Source organism: Phodopus roborovskii, unplaced genomic scaffold, assembly GCF_943737965.1.
Source record: "Phodopus roborovskii unplaced genomic scaffold, PHOROB, whole genome shotgun sequence".
Taxonomy (NCBI): domain Eukaryota; kingdom Metazoa; phylum Chordata; class Mammalia; order Rodentia; family Cricetidae; genus Phodopus; species Phodopus roborovskii.
In genome coordinates, this window is record NW_026126448.1 from 1194901 (window position 1) to 1208323 (window position 13423).

General features: G+C 46.8%; 1 protein-coding gene across 14 annotated transcripts in view; it reads left to right on the forward strand.

Annotated features, from left to right (window-relative positions):
* Lrp8 (LDL receptor related protein 8) overlaps positions 1-13423 on the forward strand; it is a 68184-nt gene that overhangs the window by 42446 nt on the left and 12315 nt on the right. For 9 of the 14 annotated variants that reach the window (XM_051188385.1, XM_051188386.1, XM_051188389.1 and 6 more), the window contains 9 exons: positions 2506-2625; positions 2699-2824; positions 5502-5676; positions 7649-7876; positions 9018-9136; positions 9324-9463; positions 10858-10999; positions 11934-12086; positions 13124-13348. In XM_051188385.1, coding sequence (XP_051044342.1) covers positions 2506-2625; positions 2699-2824; positions 5502-5676; positions 7649-7876; positions 9018-9136; positions 9324-9463; positions 10858-10999; positions 11934-12086; positions 13124-13348 — 1428 coding nt within the window. Of the gene's footprint in view, positions 1-1294; positions 1334-2505; positions 2626-2698; positions 2825-5501; positions 5677-7648; positions 7877-9017; positions 9137-9323; positions 9464-10857; positions 11000-11933; positions 12087-13123; positions 13349-13423 lie in introns of all 14 variants that reach the window. The other 5 variants (XM_051188387.1, XM_051188388.1, XM_051188398.1 and 2 more) reach the window with 3 other exon arrangements.

Genomic DNA, 13423 nt, shown 5'->3' on the forward strand with positions numbered 1-13423 from the left:
CACAGGCTCTGAGATGGAGGTGGAGGAGGAGACCAGGGTGTGAGCACAAGAGTTTGTGAGTCATCTCTGCTTGTCTCAGGACAGAATTTCAAAGAATTGGACAAAGGAGCCCCCAGAAAAGGTTGGCCTCTCCTTGTGCTCTCTCCTGGAAGACTGACTGTTCAGCATCTCCCCTACTGGGTACTCAGAGGGGCAGCTCCCCAGGACTAGCCTCTTTGCTTTCCTTCTGAAGATTTAAAACGAAACCAGGAAGAGTGGCTAAGCAAAGCTCTCTGCGCTTCTACCTGGGCTTGCAGGAGACAGGCACTCTACTGCCTCCAGCCGGGCCTTGCCTGGAAAAGATCCAGAAGGGACTCATGCAAAGCAGGACAGAAGAGCAGGAACAGCTAAACCTAGCTTCCCCACACTCAGATCTTCAGTTATCCAGGGACTACTAACCTACCAAACTCCCTTCTGCATGACATGCTAAAAATGAACTCGTTTGTGTCTGTGTGTTCTTTTTGTCTGTGCTGGTAAAAAGACCAGAGTCTGTACCCACATCTCTGAAGTACTGCATTCATGCATCTCTGCTTGCATTTCCATGTCTGTGGAGCCTGCAGACCTTTTCTGTGCCTCTGCAATAAGCTAGTATGGGTATGTGTGTGTGTGCATGAAGGTGTGTGCATGCAAGTGTATACTGTGCTGGGTAAAGTGATATCAAATGCTATTCAGGACCCTAGACCACTCTACCCTCTTCCTTCCTCTCCCAGCTGTACCTACCTACAGGCTACACAGAATTAGAGCGGAACACACTCTTCAGGTCTTCCTTCTAAAGAAGGTGGTCAGGGGTGAACTAACTAGGACCTCCTAGTTTTCTCCCCTTTCAACCTATGTAGGCCTTGGGTACTCTGTACCTTTGGTTTCTTCTTTTTCTTATCAAAAGTCACAGTCATTTTGAGCTCTTCTTGAGCAGCATCACCCTCTATATACCACTTGGCTAAATGTCCAGGAAACAGAACTGTGGGGTTGCTCTTACCTACAAAAAGAGAGGAAGGAAGTGGGGTGGATGCATGAATGAGGCAGCGAGAGACTGGAAGAACAAATGAATGGATGGTGCTCACGGAATAATAAAATCCAAGACAGGTGACAAAGGGTGTGAACGACAGAATGATTCCCAGTGGTAGATCTCTCAGCAACTACTCTGAAGCTACCATGGCTCAAACCACCTCCAGAAGTCTGGGACGTCCCAGGGATGGGCCTGACAGAGCCACCAGTCCCCCAAAGTCATGGGCTTGCTGTGGTCTTGTTCTTTCAGTTGCGCCAACATTCCAGAGAAACAGGAGGAGGCCCAGGGGTAATGGGGACATTCCCTAAGCATGGCTCCGGCTGGAGGTGGGGACACCCACAGCTGTGCATGGCCTGGATGGGCAGCTCAAACCAGCTGTATGCATGGCCACAGCTGGCTCCACTCAGCTCTGCTTTGCTTGGCTGGAGTGACAGTGCATGAGCCTGGTGGGCAGAAGGGTGGTGTGGTACTTTGCCCTGGCTTGTGGAATTAACTCTCTGTGATTCTGAGCTCAGGAGATGGGTGAGAACTTGGTAAGCCTTGGTTCTGGCCTCCCCTAGAACCCTCCAGAAGGTGGTGAGGGAGTGGAGAATGAGGGAACCAGGTGACCTCTTTACACCCTTTCGCTCTTTGCAGCTCTTGGTACCCCTGGTCTAAGCTTGTGGCAAGGTAGATGAATGGGACAGGTCAAAGAAGTTGAAAAACCCTGACCTGGCCACACACACATGTAAAAGAAAGTCTGTCTTAAGACTCAGCTGTAGCAAGTAAGGGCATTCTGCATTAGCTTACTCCTTCCTACTGGCAAACTAACTCTGGGCCCTGCCTTGAGAAAGTATGCAAATGATTGGAGAGCAGAAGTCAGCATTTGACAGAGCCCTGAGCCCTGAGTGAGCCCCTGCAGGATGGCCAATCCCACAAAGCAGACCAGGGAGGCAGAGAAAGGTACAGGAGGTAGCTCCTGTGAGGAAGAAATTTCTAAGGGCAGCACCATTCCAAAGTGGCATCACCTGCCTTGGAGTGAAGTGGGCTCCTTGAGGCTACAGATTAATGTGCAGAGGCCCTCAGAAAATATTCAAGGGGTGAACATTGGACATGCAAGCTTAAACTTAGAGGTCAGAAGGAAGAAGGAGCTGTTTTTTTTTTTTTTTAAAAAAGAATTTTTTTTTTGTTTGTGAAAGAGCTCAGAGCTCCAGGAAAGGCCTAGTTGCCTCTAGTCTGGTAGTGGATGGAACTAGGAGGACAAGACCTGTGTTCTCCTTGATCCACTGATCCTGTCTTGCCTAATCAAGGACCTGTCCCTCTGATTCTCCTCCTTCCCAGTCACCTGGCTAATGAGATAAAGGTTCAGTGCAGCTTCCTGTTTTCCTGGTTCTGTGGGAGTCTGCTGCCCCAAGGCTTTGCTTTGCTCTGGGCCACTTCCCTGTCCGAAGGGGAGTTCAGCAGCCTGTGTCCCTCCCCAGGGCTGAACGAGTGTCTGCACAATAATGGCGGCTGTTCCCATATCTGCACTGACCTCAAGATTGGCTTTGAGTGCACATGCCCAGCAGGGTTCCAGCTCTTGGACCAGAAGACCTGTGGCGGTGAGCCCTTCCCCCATCTGCCCAAGCAGATAGAGATCCTACTGCCAGTTCTGACGTCTGGTCTTTCTCACAGACATTGATGAATGCCAGGACCCAGATGCCTGCAGCCAAATCTGTGTGAATTACAAGGGCTACTTTAAGTGTGAGTGCCACCCTGGCTATGAGATGGATTCACTGACCAAGAACTGCAAAGCTGTAGGTATGGACTTCCTAAGGGAGCGGGAACAACTCTGGAGGGTCTGTGAAGCACCAGACTTGCATGTATGTGAGGAGTAGTTACACACACACACACACACACACACACACACACACAGAGAGAGAGAGAGAGAGAGAGAGAGAGAGAGAGAGAGAGAGAGAGGTCAGTTGCACACAGTGCTCAAAATACAAGTGAATATCACATGCATGGTGCACTGCACAATAACACCCACAGGCATGGTTAGAGCCACCCATGATAGCACAAGGTACAGGCACATTTGTGGGCCACACTGCCAGTGTAGACAGTGTAGACAGCTCACATAAAGAGCATGACCTGCGTAGTTCTATATAGTGATCCATTCAGTCATCTAAGTAATTATTTAATTCTTTATATTAAATGCAAAAACATTGCTATAGGCACCAGACATTCAGTCAGCAAAAGACACAGATATCTTTGCTAATGATTAAGACAGACAAAAATAAGATAGACAAAATATGGAAAGGCTAAGGAGAAATTAAGGAGGAAATGGTGGGAAAGTCTGGGAGAGTGGTGGGTTGTGGTTTTAAACAACAGTTGGGAAGTCCTCACTAAATAAATACAAAGGACATTTGAGTGAGGACCTAAAGGAGGTGAAAGGATGCAGGGATGGCATTCCAGGCTGAAGGAAGAGATACTGCAAATGCCCAAGGAGAAAGGGGTATGACTGGATGTTGAAGGAACACCTAGGAAGCTGGTGCAGCTGGAACGAGAAGACTAGTGAAAAGTGATGTCAGAAGTGACTCAGGGCAGCCCCCAAAGCCTTCCAGACTAATTTGATTTCTCCTGGGTCTGAGGAAAGCCCTCAAAGGGTTCTGAGTGGAAGGGAAATGTAATATTTAAGCTCTGCCTGGGTTCATTGCTGAGAGCAGACTGCAGAGGGACAGGGACAGAAAGAAGCCACATATTGCTGCAGTACTCCAGGAGAAAGGCTTGGAGCAAGATGGTTGCTGTGGGAATATCGAGAAGTGAACAGATGTATGTATATTTTGAAGGCCAACCAACTGGATTTGCTTAAAAATTGAGTGTGGAAACTAGAGAAGAATGAACCACAAGATTCCAGGGTCAAACAACTTAAAAAAAAAGAAAAGAAAAAAAGAGTTGCTATTTCAGTATCTGAGAAAGATGGTGAAGAGGCAGGTTTGGGAGGGATGCAGACTGTGTTGGTCATGTTGAATATAAGGAACTGTCGCTTTCCACATGGGGATAGTAAACAGTTCAGTAAAAGTCTGGAGTTTCACACGAATAAGATAGAACACATAGATTATGGCAATGCAGTAGCTACAATACTTGACATGAAACCTAAAAAATCCTAAAATATACCACCCACACTATATAACACACATTCATACATACACATATAACCCATCTTGTCTTCTCTATGGGACAGGAGTAATGTGTCCCATATATATATATGTGCAGTAGAGATAACACACTGGATATATATATATATATATAATCCATACATGTAAATATAAGGTGCAATTATAAAAAACTCAAATCATAAACACACAGGTCCCTATTGCTGACTTGGTTCTCAGGTTCTCATTAAAATTTACAAGATGCCCTCTAACCCAGCTTATCATTTCAGAGAGGTAAAGTCATGCCTGTTATTTGAGGTGGGGAAAGCTCTGGCTTGTTGGTGACAGAGCAGGCCTAGAACCTAGAACTGATATTTCCTGCACCACTTTGAGGCCCATTTCCCCTACTATTTGTATCACCACTTCCCTCTTACCCTTCTGCCTTGAAATAGTTTCCATCACTACACAAAGTATAAATGTGTGTACACTATGCATCTCCAACTCCTACTGGGCCCATCCTGTCTCTATTACCCTGACATAAATTCACAGAAACAGGGACCAGGGGGGTTGAATGACATGTGTACTGGAAAACATGGGAACTGTGCCTGAGAATTTCCTGATACATCTCAAAACCATCCAGGGGTGGGGGCAGTGCAAGGTCCTTAAAGACCTCTGGGGCAGTGACCTTCCACATGGAAGTCAAAAATATATAGGTCCCACATGATCTTCCAAATCTAAAAATAGGTTTGATAATACATGGCCAGTTGTATGTTGTCTAGTGTATGTATGTAATCTTATTAGATGCCACATATATACGGTCTCTGTAGATGTTCAACAAGCTTAACCCAGCCCACTGGGCTATCTTTCCAGCACCTTTTGCTCAGGTGGGCCATTCTTGCAGGATGGCAAGTGGTGCCCCAAGCAGAAAGGGTAGTGATTGCTGTAAAGAAACACATTCTGGGACAGGGGAGAGACCTGAAAAGGACCTGGGGCAGTGAAGCTTGGCTGGGAAAAATCAGAATGGCAGGTAGTTTAGCTGGAACCCAGGATGGAAGAAAGGCTGATGGGCTAGAGAGGCGGCAGGGTTATGCTGCAAACGGCCTCAGTGCAGGCTTGAGGACACTGCAAGTCATGGACTTGGGGATTTGTCTCTAAAAGAGAATGGCGCTTCTGCTGTGTGTTGGTACTCATTATTTCATCTGCCCTTCTGGCCTGTGAAGTAGGACTGTCACCCTACTTCATAGGAAAATGAGGCCTCACCCAGCAAACTAATGGCAGCGACTTGCTCTCTATGGACTCTCTGCTTCCTCCATTGACATTGACACTGATCCCTTGCATGGCAGCTGGCAAGAGCCCATCCCTAATCTTCACCAATCGGCATGAGGTACGAAGAATAGACCTGGTGAAGCGGGACTACTCGCGTCTCATCCCCATGCTCAAAAATGTTGTGTCACTGGATGTGGAAGTAGCTACCAATCGAATATACTGGTGCGACCTTTCCTATCGCAAGATCTATAGGTAAGTGGCATGTACCCTGAAGCCGACCTTGAGAGACTTGAGGGAGGGCTGTTTACAGAGCAGAGGAAGCATGGCCTCTGCCTCTCAGGAGAAAGCTGGGCTTGAGGAGGGATGCAGAATCACAGTCAACCTGGACCAGCTGAGAGCTCTAGTGGGAAAACCACCTGGAGCCCACATCCTAGACTGTGTCTGACCCCTGTTGGCCTAACAGTGAAGTACAGGACAAAGGGAAAGGGAAAGGGCCCTCCCTCTCAATGGAAAACTACAAATCAGGCCACAAATCTGTTTTCTGGACCCTGGGGACTCAAGATGACTAAGATCTGATTCTCTGCTTGGAGGATCCCACATATAACTAGTGGGACACCTTTTTACAGCTATGAGATGAAGGCAGAAAGGAGGCCTCTGACCTAATTTGGCAGTTAGAAAGCCTTCCTGGAGGGTAGTACCCAGTTCTCGCTGGGATACTCTGATTATTGACTGTGACTTCAGCAGTGGACTTTAGCACTTGGGAAACTCCTTGAACTCTTGAAAAAGTTCTCTCTTAGGTCTGTCTCAGGTGCCATATTTGCATATCTGGGCCTCCTTGGACAGCTAATATCATTTTTTGTTTGTTGCCTTTGAGATCCACTTGGCAGGACTGCTGATAAACCAGGCACTGGATAGACCATGAGTCACTGTGGAAAGAAAGACTGGATGGGAGGGTGGGTGGGTAGATGAAAAGACAGAAGCGACTGCCAAGTGTGATTTACTGACAGCTAGATTCCTGCTTCCCACAACCCACACATGCATACCGAGTTCCTGCCTTACATATAGAGGCAGCTAGGGCCTGCCCAACAAATGTTACTGGGAAGCTGGATTTGATGAGAGACTTGGTATGGGGTTGAATGAGGCATTGCCTAGACTAACTCACAGGTTAATTTGGGGAGTCTCAGGACTCAGGCTTGGGGTTTTTACCAGCTGTGCTATTCTTTTATTTGGGACACATAGGAGGTCAGGGGTTGGGCAGTCTGTGGTTGAGGAACAGGAATACGGATGAACAGTTTGCAACACATTTAAGTAAAGGTGCTCATGGGCTATCTAAGAATGCTTTTTAGTCAGGACCGTGAGAGAATGCCAGGACTGCATAGTCAGAATTATGGATGATGGCAGGGGACAGTATGGAAGTACTAACTTGGAGAGAGCATGGCGAAGGGTGAGGGTGACAACAGCATTTGTGAAGTAAAGTCTTGCTAGTGCTCCCCCACCCCATCACCCGCCATGTGTTTGTGTAGTCCCCCTTGCACTGCACAGCCTCCTGCAGACCCTCTCTATCCCTCTGCATGTCACAACCTTCCCCCCCCAATCCCTTTCCCTTCCTTCGTTGCCTTCCTTTCAAACCATCCACTCCACAGGTGTCACAGTGACCTGACATTCCCAGCTACCTGTCTCACTCTTGCCCCAAGATAGATCCAGTTCTTTAGCGATGGACTCAGAGCTGTCAGGATGTGGTTCTTGCCTGCACTTACTTCCAGTTTTGCATCCCATAAGCAGCCCTACCACAGCAAACACTGCATCTTTCCAGAACATGCTCACTTCTACACTTATATACACTGGTCTCTTTGTATGTATGGCCCCATCTTTTGTGTCCTTGGTGAGATAGTCCTTCGGGACTCAACCACAAGGCTTCTCCCGCTCTGCAGGATGATGTAGTCTCCCTTTCCCTGCTGCTGTAGCTTCCACACTGCATTGTATCTACCTGCAAGCTTCTTCCTCCACTAATTGAGCTCCACCAGGCCAGAGACTAACTAACTGATTCCGCCTGTGTCCCTACCCTGGTGGCTCAAGGAATGTGTTGAGTGGAGATTAGTCAAGTTCCTCTAAAACCCACTACCATGGCACAGAGAGGAGACAAAAAGGGGAGGGTTGCAGAGGCAGCTCCACATGGGCCCATGGGTGGAGCATCTGCCCATGGCCAGCCCTGCTTTCTCCTAAGCGCCCACATGGACAAGGCCAGTATCCCGGACGAGCAAGTGGTCCTCATTGATGAGCAGCTGCACTCTCCAGAGGGCCTGGCAGTGGACTGGGTCCATAAGCACATCTACTGGACAGACTCAGGCAATAAGACCATCTCAGTAGCCACAAGTGATGGCCGCCGCCGATGTACTCTCTTCAGCCGTGAACTCAGTGAACCCAGAGCCATTGCTGTTGACCCCCTGCGAGGGTGAGTTTCCCCATTCAAACTTTCCATTTCACCTGCATAGGTGTTCCCATGTGTCTGTTATAAGAGCAGTCAAGGGTTCAAGAAGCCTGTAGGCCAGTAAGACACAGGAAAGGAAGTCCAAACAGTTCTCATCCTATTTGTCTCCAGCCACAGTATTGGGCATTAGTCACCAGAGATCTCCCCTGGACTCTTGGCTCATTCACTGTATCACTGAAATGGCACATCTTGGAATACTACGGGACCAGAGATTCCTGGAAGTAGTTTCCGGGGTAGAGGCCCTTCAGGCCTCTGTAAGTGGGTATCTAGCAGCTGCTTGACCTTTTTCAGGGACAGAGCAATCATTACTTTTCATGGAGACTATTTCATTGTGGGATACCTTCCTACCCATTACACAATGGAGTTTTCCCTCATAATCTCGTCTGTTTCCCTACAGCTTTCCCCAGTGGGGAAATAAACCATGGGGTTACATAAACCATGCATTCAGTACAACCAGTGAGACTTGAAGACTAAGGTTTCTGGGGCTGATCTGCTCCTACCTCCTCACCCCTCCCCACCCTTGTTGCTCAGTATGTGGGCCCATTACCACCCAGGCTGCTTTATTCTGGGACACCTGGATCCGGGCTTAGGAATCCTGAACGAAACAATACCTTCTTCCTCCCTCAGTAGAACTGTTCCTTCTTCCTTGTCCTTGGTTGTTAAGAAGGGATAAGAAAACCCTCTTAAATTGAGGTCAGCTATTGAAAGCAACCTCATGAAAGTGAGAATCAGAACAGTGGGCTGCTATCATCTCTAGCAGAAATGAGAGTCTAGGAGCAGGGGACTGAGGATGGTCATCTTCCGTCTTCTCTGTAAGTCAGAAGAGGTTTGCAAGAACCCTTCCCACACAGATCTTCTAGGGCTGGGCTCACAGGCTATTCAGCTGAGACTGGGTAGATCGGGGGTTTAGCTGAGCTCCTTTAGGCTCTCATGAGGAAGTTAAAAGTGCTTGCTAATTATAAGATTTGATAGTTCCAAAGGATTTCAGAAGTTTCCCCATTAAATATAATTCCCAACTATTCAGTAGGTCACCAAGCCTGTGTGACGCAGACCATCCCAATTTTCCCCAAACAAGAAGTTAAATTCGGGCTCTTCTATCTTTCAGGTTCATGTACTGGTCTGACTGGGGCTTCCAGGCAAAGATTGAGAAATCTGGGCTCAATGGTGCAGACCGGCAAACACTGGTTTCAGACAATATTGAATGGCCCAATGGAATCACCCTGGGTGAGCCCTGCCTATCTACCTGAGTTGGGAGCCTGCACTAGAACTCACCCTGACAATGGTAGCCAAGTGTCTTTGTTCCCTCAGGCTAAGTTCAGTGTGAGGCCTGGGAATGTGGGTAGAGAAGTGTACAGTGGGACAGAGAGGTAACTGCAGTAACTGTTGTCAACCCTGATCCCTCCTCCCCAAGACTTGCTGAGCCAGCGTTTGTACTGGGTGGACTCCAAGCTGCACCAGCTATCCAGCATTGACTTCAATGGAGGCAACAGAAAGATGCTGATTTTCTCCACTGACTTCCTGAGTCACCCCTTTGGGATAGCTGTATTTGAGGTGAGCCCTAAGGGGGTAGGCATGACCCTGCTGGGAATCTGAAACCTAGAAAAGGCTTGTTCAAATAGGATGCTGCTCTGAGACTTGTCCAAAGGGAAACAAAAGGACAGGGAAGTCAACTGACATGTTTGTATATGCTCTGAGAGCTGCCTACACAGAGGTACTGCAGCTCAGCCTGCCTGGCAGCCTTTCCTGTGTTTGCTCTCCCCAAGAGCCTGATTCAGAGAATGTCACAGGTAAATTATTCAGCACAGATGCTTCCTCTCCACATCCTTATCACCTAGCACTATATCTTATATACAAAAGGCACCTAACAAAAAGAGGAAGGGGGAAAGGAATATGTTTTTCCTTAGAATCATTTAGTATAGGAGATGTATATATGGATGCTATGCAGTTCAGCTCATTTCTGTTGATCTTTGTGGAATCCTGTGGCCATAGAAGTAAATCAGACACTATCCAAACTCTCAAGAAGCTCTCAAGAAGGTAGTCAAGAAACCCATCTGCTCTGACCCTGACATCCTTTCTTCTTGAGAAATAAGGAAGCCAGAACCTACCAGAGTTTCTTAAACTCTTCCAACTCTTCCCAAAACTAACCCTGCCACCATGGGAAGGCAGAGTGAGGAGATGATGGCCTGTGGTGAACAAGAGCAGTATTTTCTTAGAACAGCTCCATTCAGTAATCCTTGAACTTGTGAGAAAAGTATCTCCTCCAAATCCAGCCCCTGCTTCAACTCAAGTAAACTGGACATGGATGTATACTTGAGCATTTCCCTGGCATATGTAAAGTATGTGTATGTGCAGGTATCTACATAAATGCACCAGAGTAAAAGTGTATGTTCCCATGTGGGTAGTCTTATGTGTATGCACACTGATAGAGGGACTTTATTCATGTCTTTGTGAGTATAGATGGATCTGAAAACAAGATGTATGATTGTATCAGTAATTGTGGATTTGCCTACAGATGCATATCTAAGTTTCTATGGACTAACCATATAAACTTGTATGTATCCTCCCCGGAGGCTCAATAGCAGCTCACCCTCAGGAATTCACACATTCCTTCTGATCTTAGTCCCAAGCCACAGGAATGGTATTAGCTATAGAGACCAAACCTTGGTTTTCTTTTGGCTCCAGGGAGTAAGCTTAGCTCAGCCTTAGAGTAGGTTTGGCCTTCTGGTCAAAGCACAGAATCACCAAATAATCATCTAAGATAGAAGGAAACTAGGAGAGTTTGCATCATCATCAGAGGCAAAACATCCTCTGAAAACCTGTGGGCAGGGTAAGTAACTCTGAGGAGCTCTCAAGTCAGTTCCTCCCATCACTGATTTGGGGCTAGGCCCTAAGACTGGGATCATGGGGATTCTGGGCTCCCTATCCTTTACATCTGTGTTCCACAGGACAAAGTATTCTGGACAGATCTGGAGAATGAGGCCATTTTCAGTGCAAATAGGCTCAATGGCCTGGAAATCTCCATCCTGGCTGAGAACCTCAATAACCCACATGACATAGTAATCTTCCATGAGCTGAAGCAGCCAACAGGTAAGTAAGGCTTTCCCAGTCCCTGGCTGCCTGCCTGTGTCCTCTCCTGCCACTTGGCAGGCTCTGTTTCCTTCCATTCATGCCATGATCCAGCATCCACAGGGATACAATAATCCCTCTTGTAGAAAATGTTGCCATATTGTGTCTCATTTTGCTTCAGCTTCTGTGTGAAGCAAGGCTAGGAAGAAATGAACACATAAGTTTCCTAGTTTTGCCAATACTTTAACAGGTACTTTATTACTTTTTCTCATTCAATAACCAAGGAAACTAAAGCTCAATGTTACCAGGTGAAAGAACAAAAATACAAACTCAGGTCTATGTGACTGCAAAGTTCTTTAAGTTGTGACACATCTCACACCCATTTTGCAGCAATATAAACCAATGTGTCTTAAGGCTTTACAGCAAGCCAGGTGGCTCACTGGGAACAGATCTAGTCATCTTACTGCTAGGATGTCTCTTCCTCTATCACTACTAACTGTAACAGGTACTGGCTGCCAGGGTGAGGGGGACAGCAAAGAGGGGCAAGGAGATAAGTTTGGTGCCTCATTTCTAGGAATTTAAAGAGATGGCATGAAACACAGAGGAGGAAAAATCAAGGCAAAAACAGTAAAGGGGGCAGTAGTTTTACTTTGGGAATCAGTATACCTCAATTTAAAGTCTTGTCTACAAAATTCCTAGAGTTGTGATTTGTACATTTGTTCTCTGAGCATAGGCTTACCTTTTAGTCAGGAACATAACACTTACCTCTCAGAACTATAAGAACGGAATGAGAGTAAGAATAAAGTACCAAGTACTGTGCTGGTAGGTACCCACATAAGAGAAAGATTTCCTAGCAAGTCCAGTTGTGGAATCTCATTATTGGTAGACAAGAGGACCTGGCATGGCCTTTCAACATCCCAACATTGTGTCTGTCTCGCCCTCCCCTTGCCATTAGCTCCAGATGCCTGTGAACTGAGTGCCCAGCCTAATGGTGGCTGTGAATACCTGTGCCTTCCTGCTCCTCAGATCTCCAACCACTCTCCCAAGTACACATGTGCCTGTCCTGACACAATGTGGCTGGGCCCAGACATGAAGAGATGCTACCGAGGTTAGTGACAGACATTGCCCTTGGCTTCTAGGACACAATATGTTCTTGGTTTTCCTGTCTTCCCTGGTTGCTTGTCACATTTGCATATTCCTCTTTTTTAACCTTCCTTGAACACTTGAGTTCCTGGAAGCCATCTAAGGCTCTCCTGTCTCCCAGAAAAGTGCATATACCCATAAAGTATTTTAAATCCAACTTTCAGGAAGTTTCTGGAATCCCTTGAAAACCTCGAGTTAATGGGGCTGGAGAGGGCTCAGTGGTTGAGAGCATTTGTTGCTCTCGCAGAGGACCCTGGTTCAGTTTCTAACACATATGGTGCTTCATGGCCATCCTTAATCCAGCTCCAGGTGATCCAATCCTGATGCCTTCTTCTGAGGGTACCAGGCAAGCACATGGTGTACAGACAAAACACCCACAGATATAAAACAAAACAAATAAATCTTCTTTTAAAAAAAATCAAAGAAAGCTAGTTAAGAACCCTTGATCTCCACATCTCCACTAACTGTTTCTACACAGGTGGCTGTGCTTGCCTGTTTCTTACCTAGACCTAGCACATTGCACAGAAGCCCTTGCAGTACAATTATAACTAATGGTGGGACAGCACTTGATCCTCATGAATGGGGTTGATTTCCCATCTCCATGTACAGCCAATGCCATTGGCTTGAACACTAAGTCTACTGCATCACTTTTAATGGCCAGGTCCAATTGTTTAATGCAAAGAATTTAAACCTAATAATGTACCCATATATTAGGATAAAATGCTTATAGATTTGTATGATTTCTGCTCGCTTTAGTCTTTTACAGAGGCCTCTTCCACACTTATTTCTACAGCACTGTTTCACTGACTCATCAAATCAAAGGGAAGTGCTAGGATTTCAGGATTCAGCTGAAGAGAAGATCATGGCCTATTCAGGGGGATGAGGGAAAGTTTCACAAAAGTGGTATCTGAGCTAAACACAGAGGATGAGTCCCTCCATGTAACTCATAGCAGCAAATGTTAGGCACTAAACAAACGGCTCTGTCTGGTGTTTCCCTCCTAGCACCTCAGTCTACCTCAACTACAACGTTAGCCTCTGCTATGACAAGGACAGTACCCACCACCACAAGAGCTGCTGGAACAACTATCCATGACCCTACCTACCAGAACCACAGTACAGAGACACCAAGCTGGACAGCTGCTGTCCCAAACTCAGTTAGTGTTCCCAGGGCTCCCAGCATCAGCCCATCTACCCTAAGCCCTGCAACCAGCAACCACTCCCAGCACTGTAAGGAAACGCCGCTGCATTTTTTCATGACTTGGGGGAGTCCTATGGAAACCAAGATGAAGGTTGGGGGTGGCC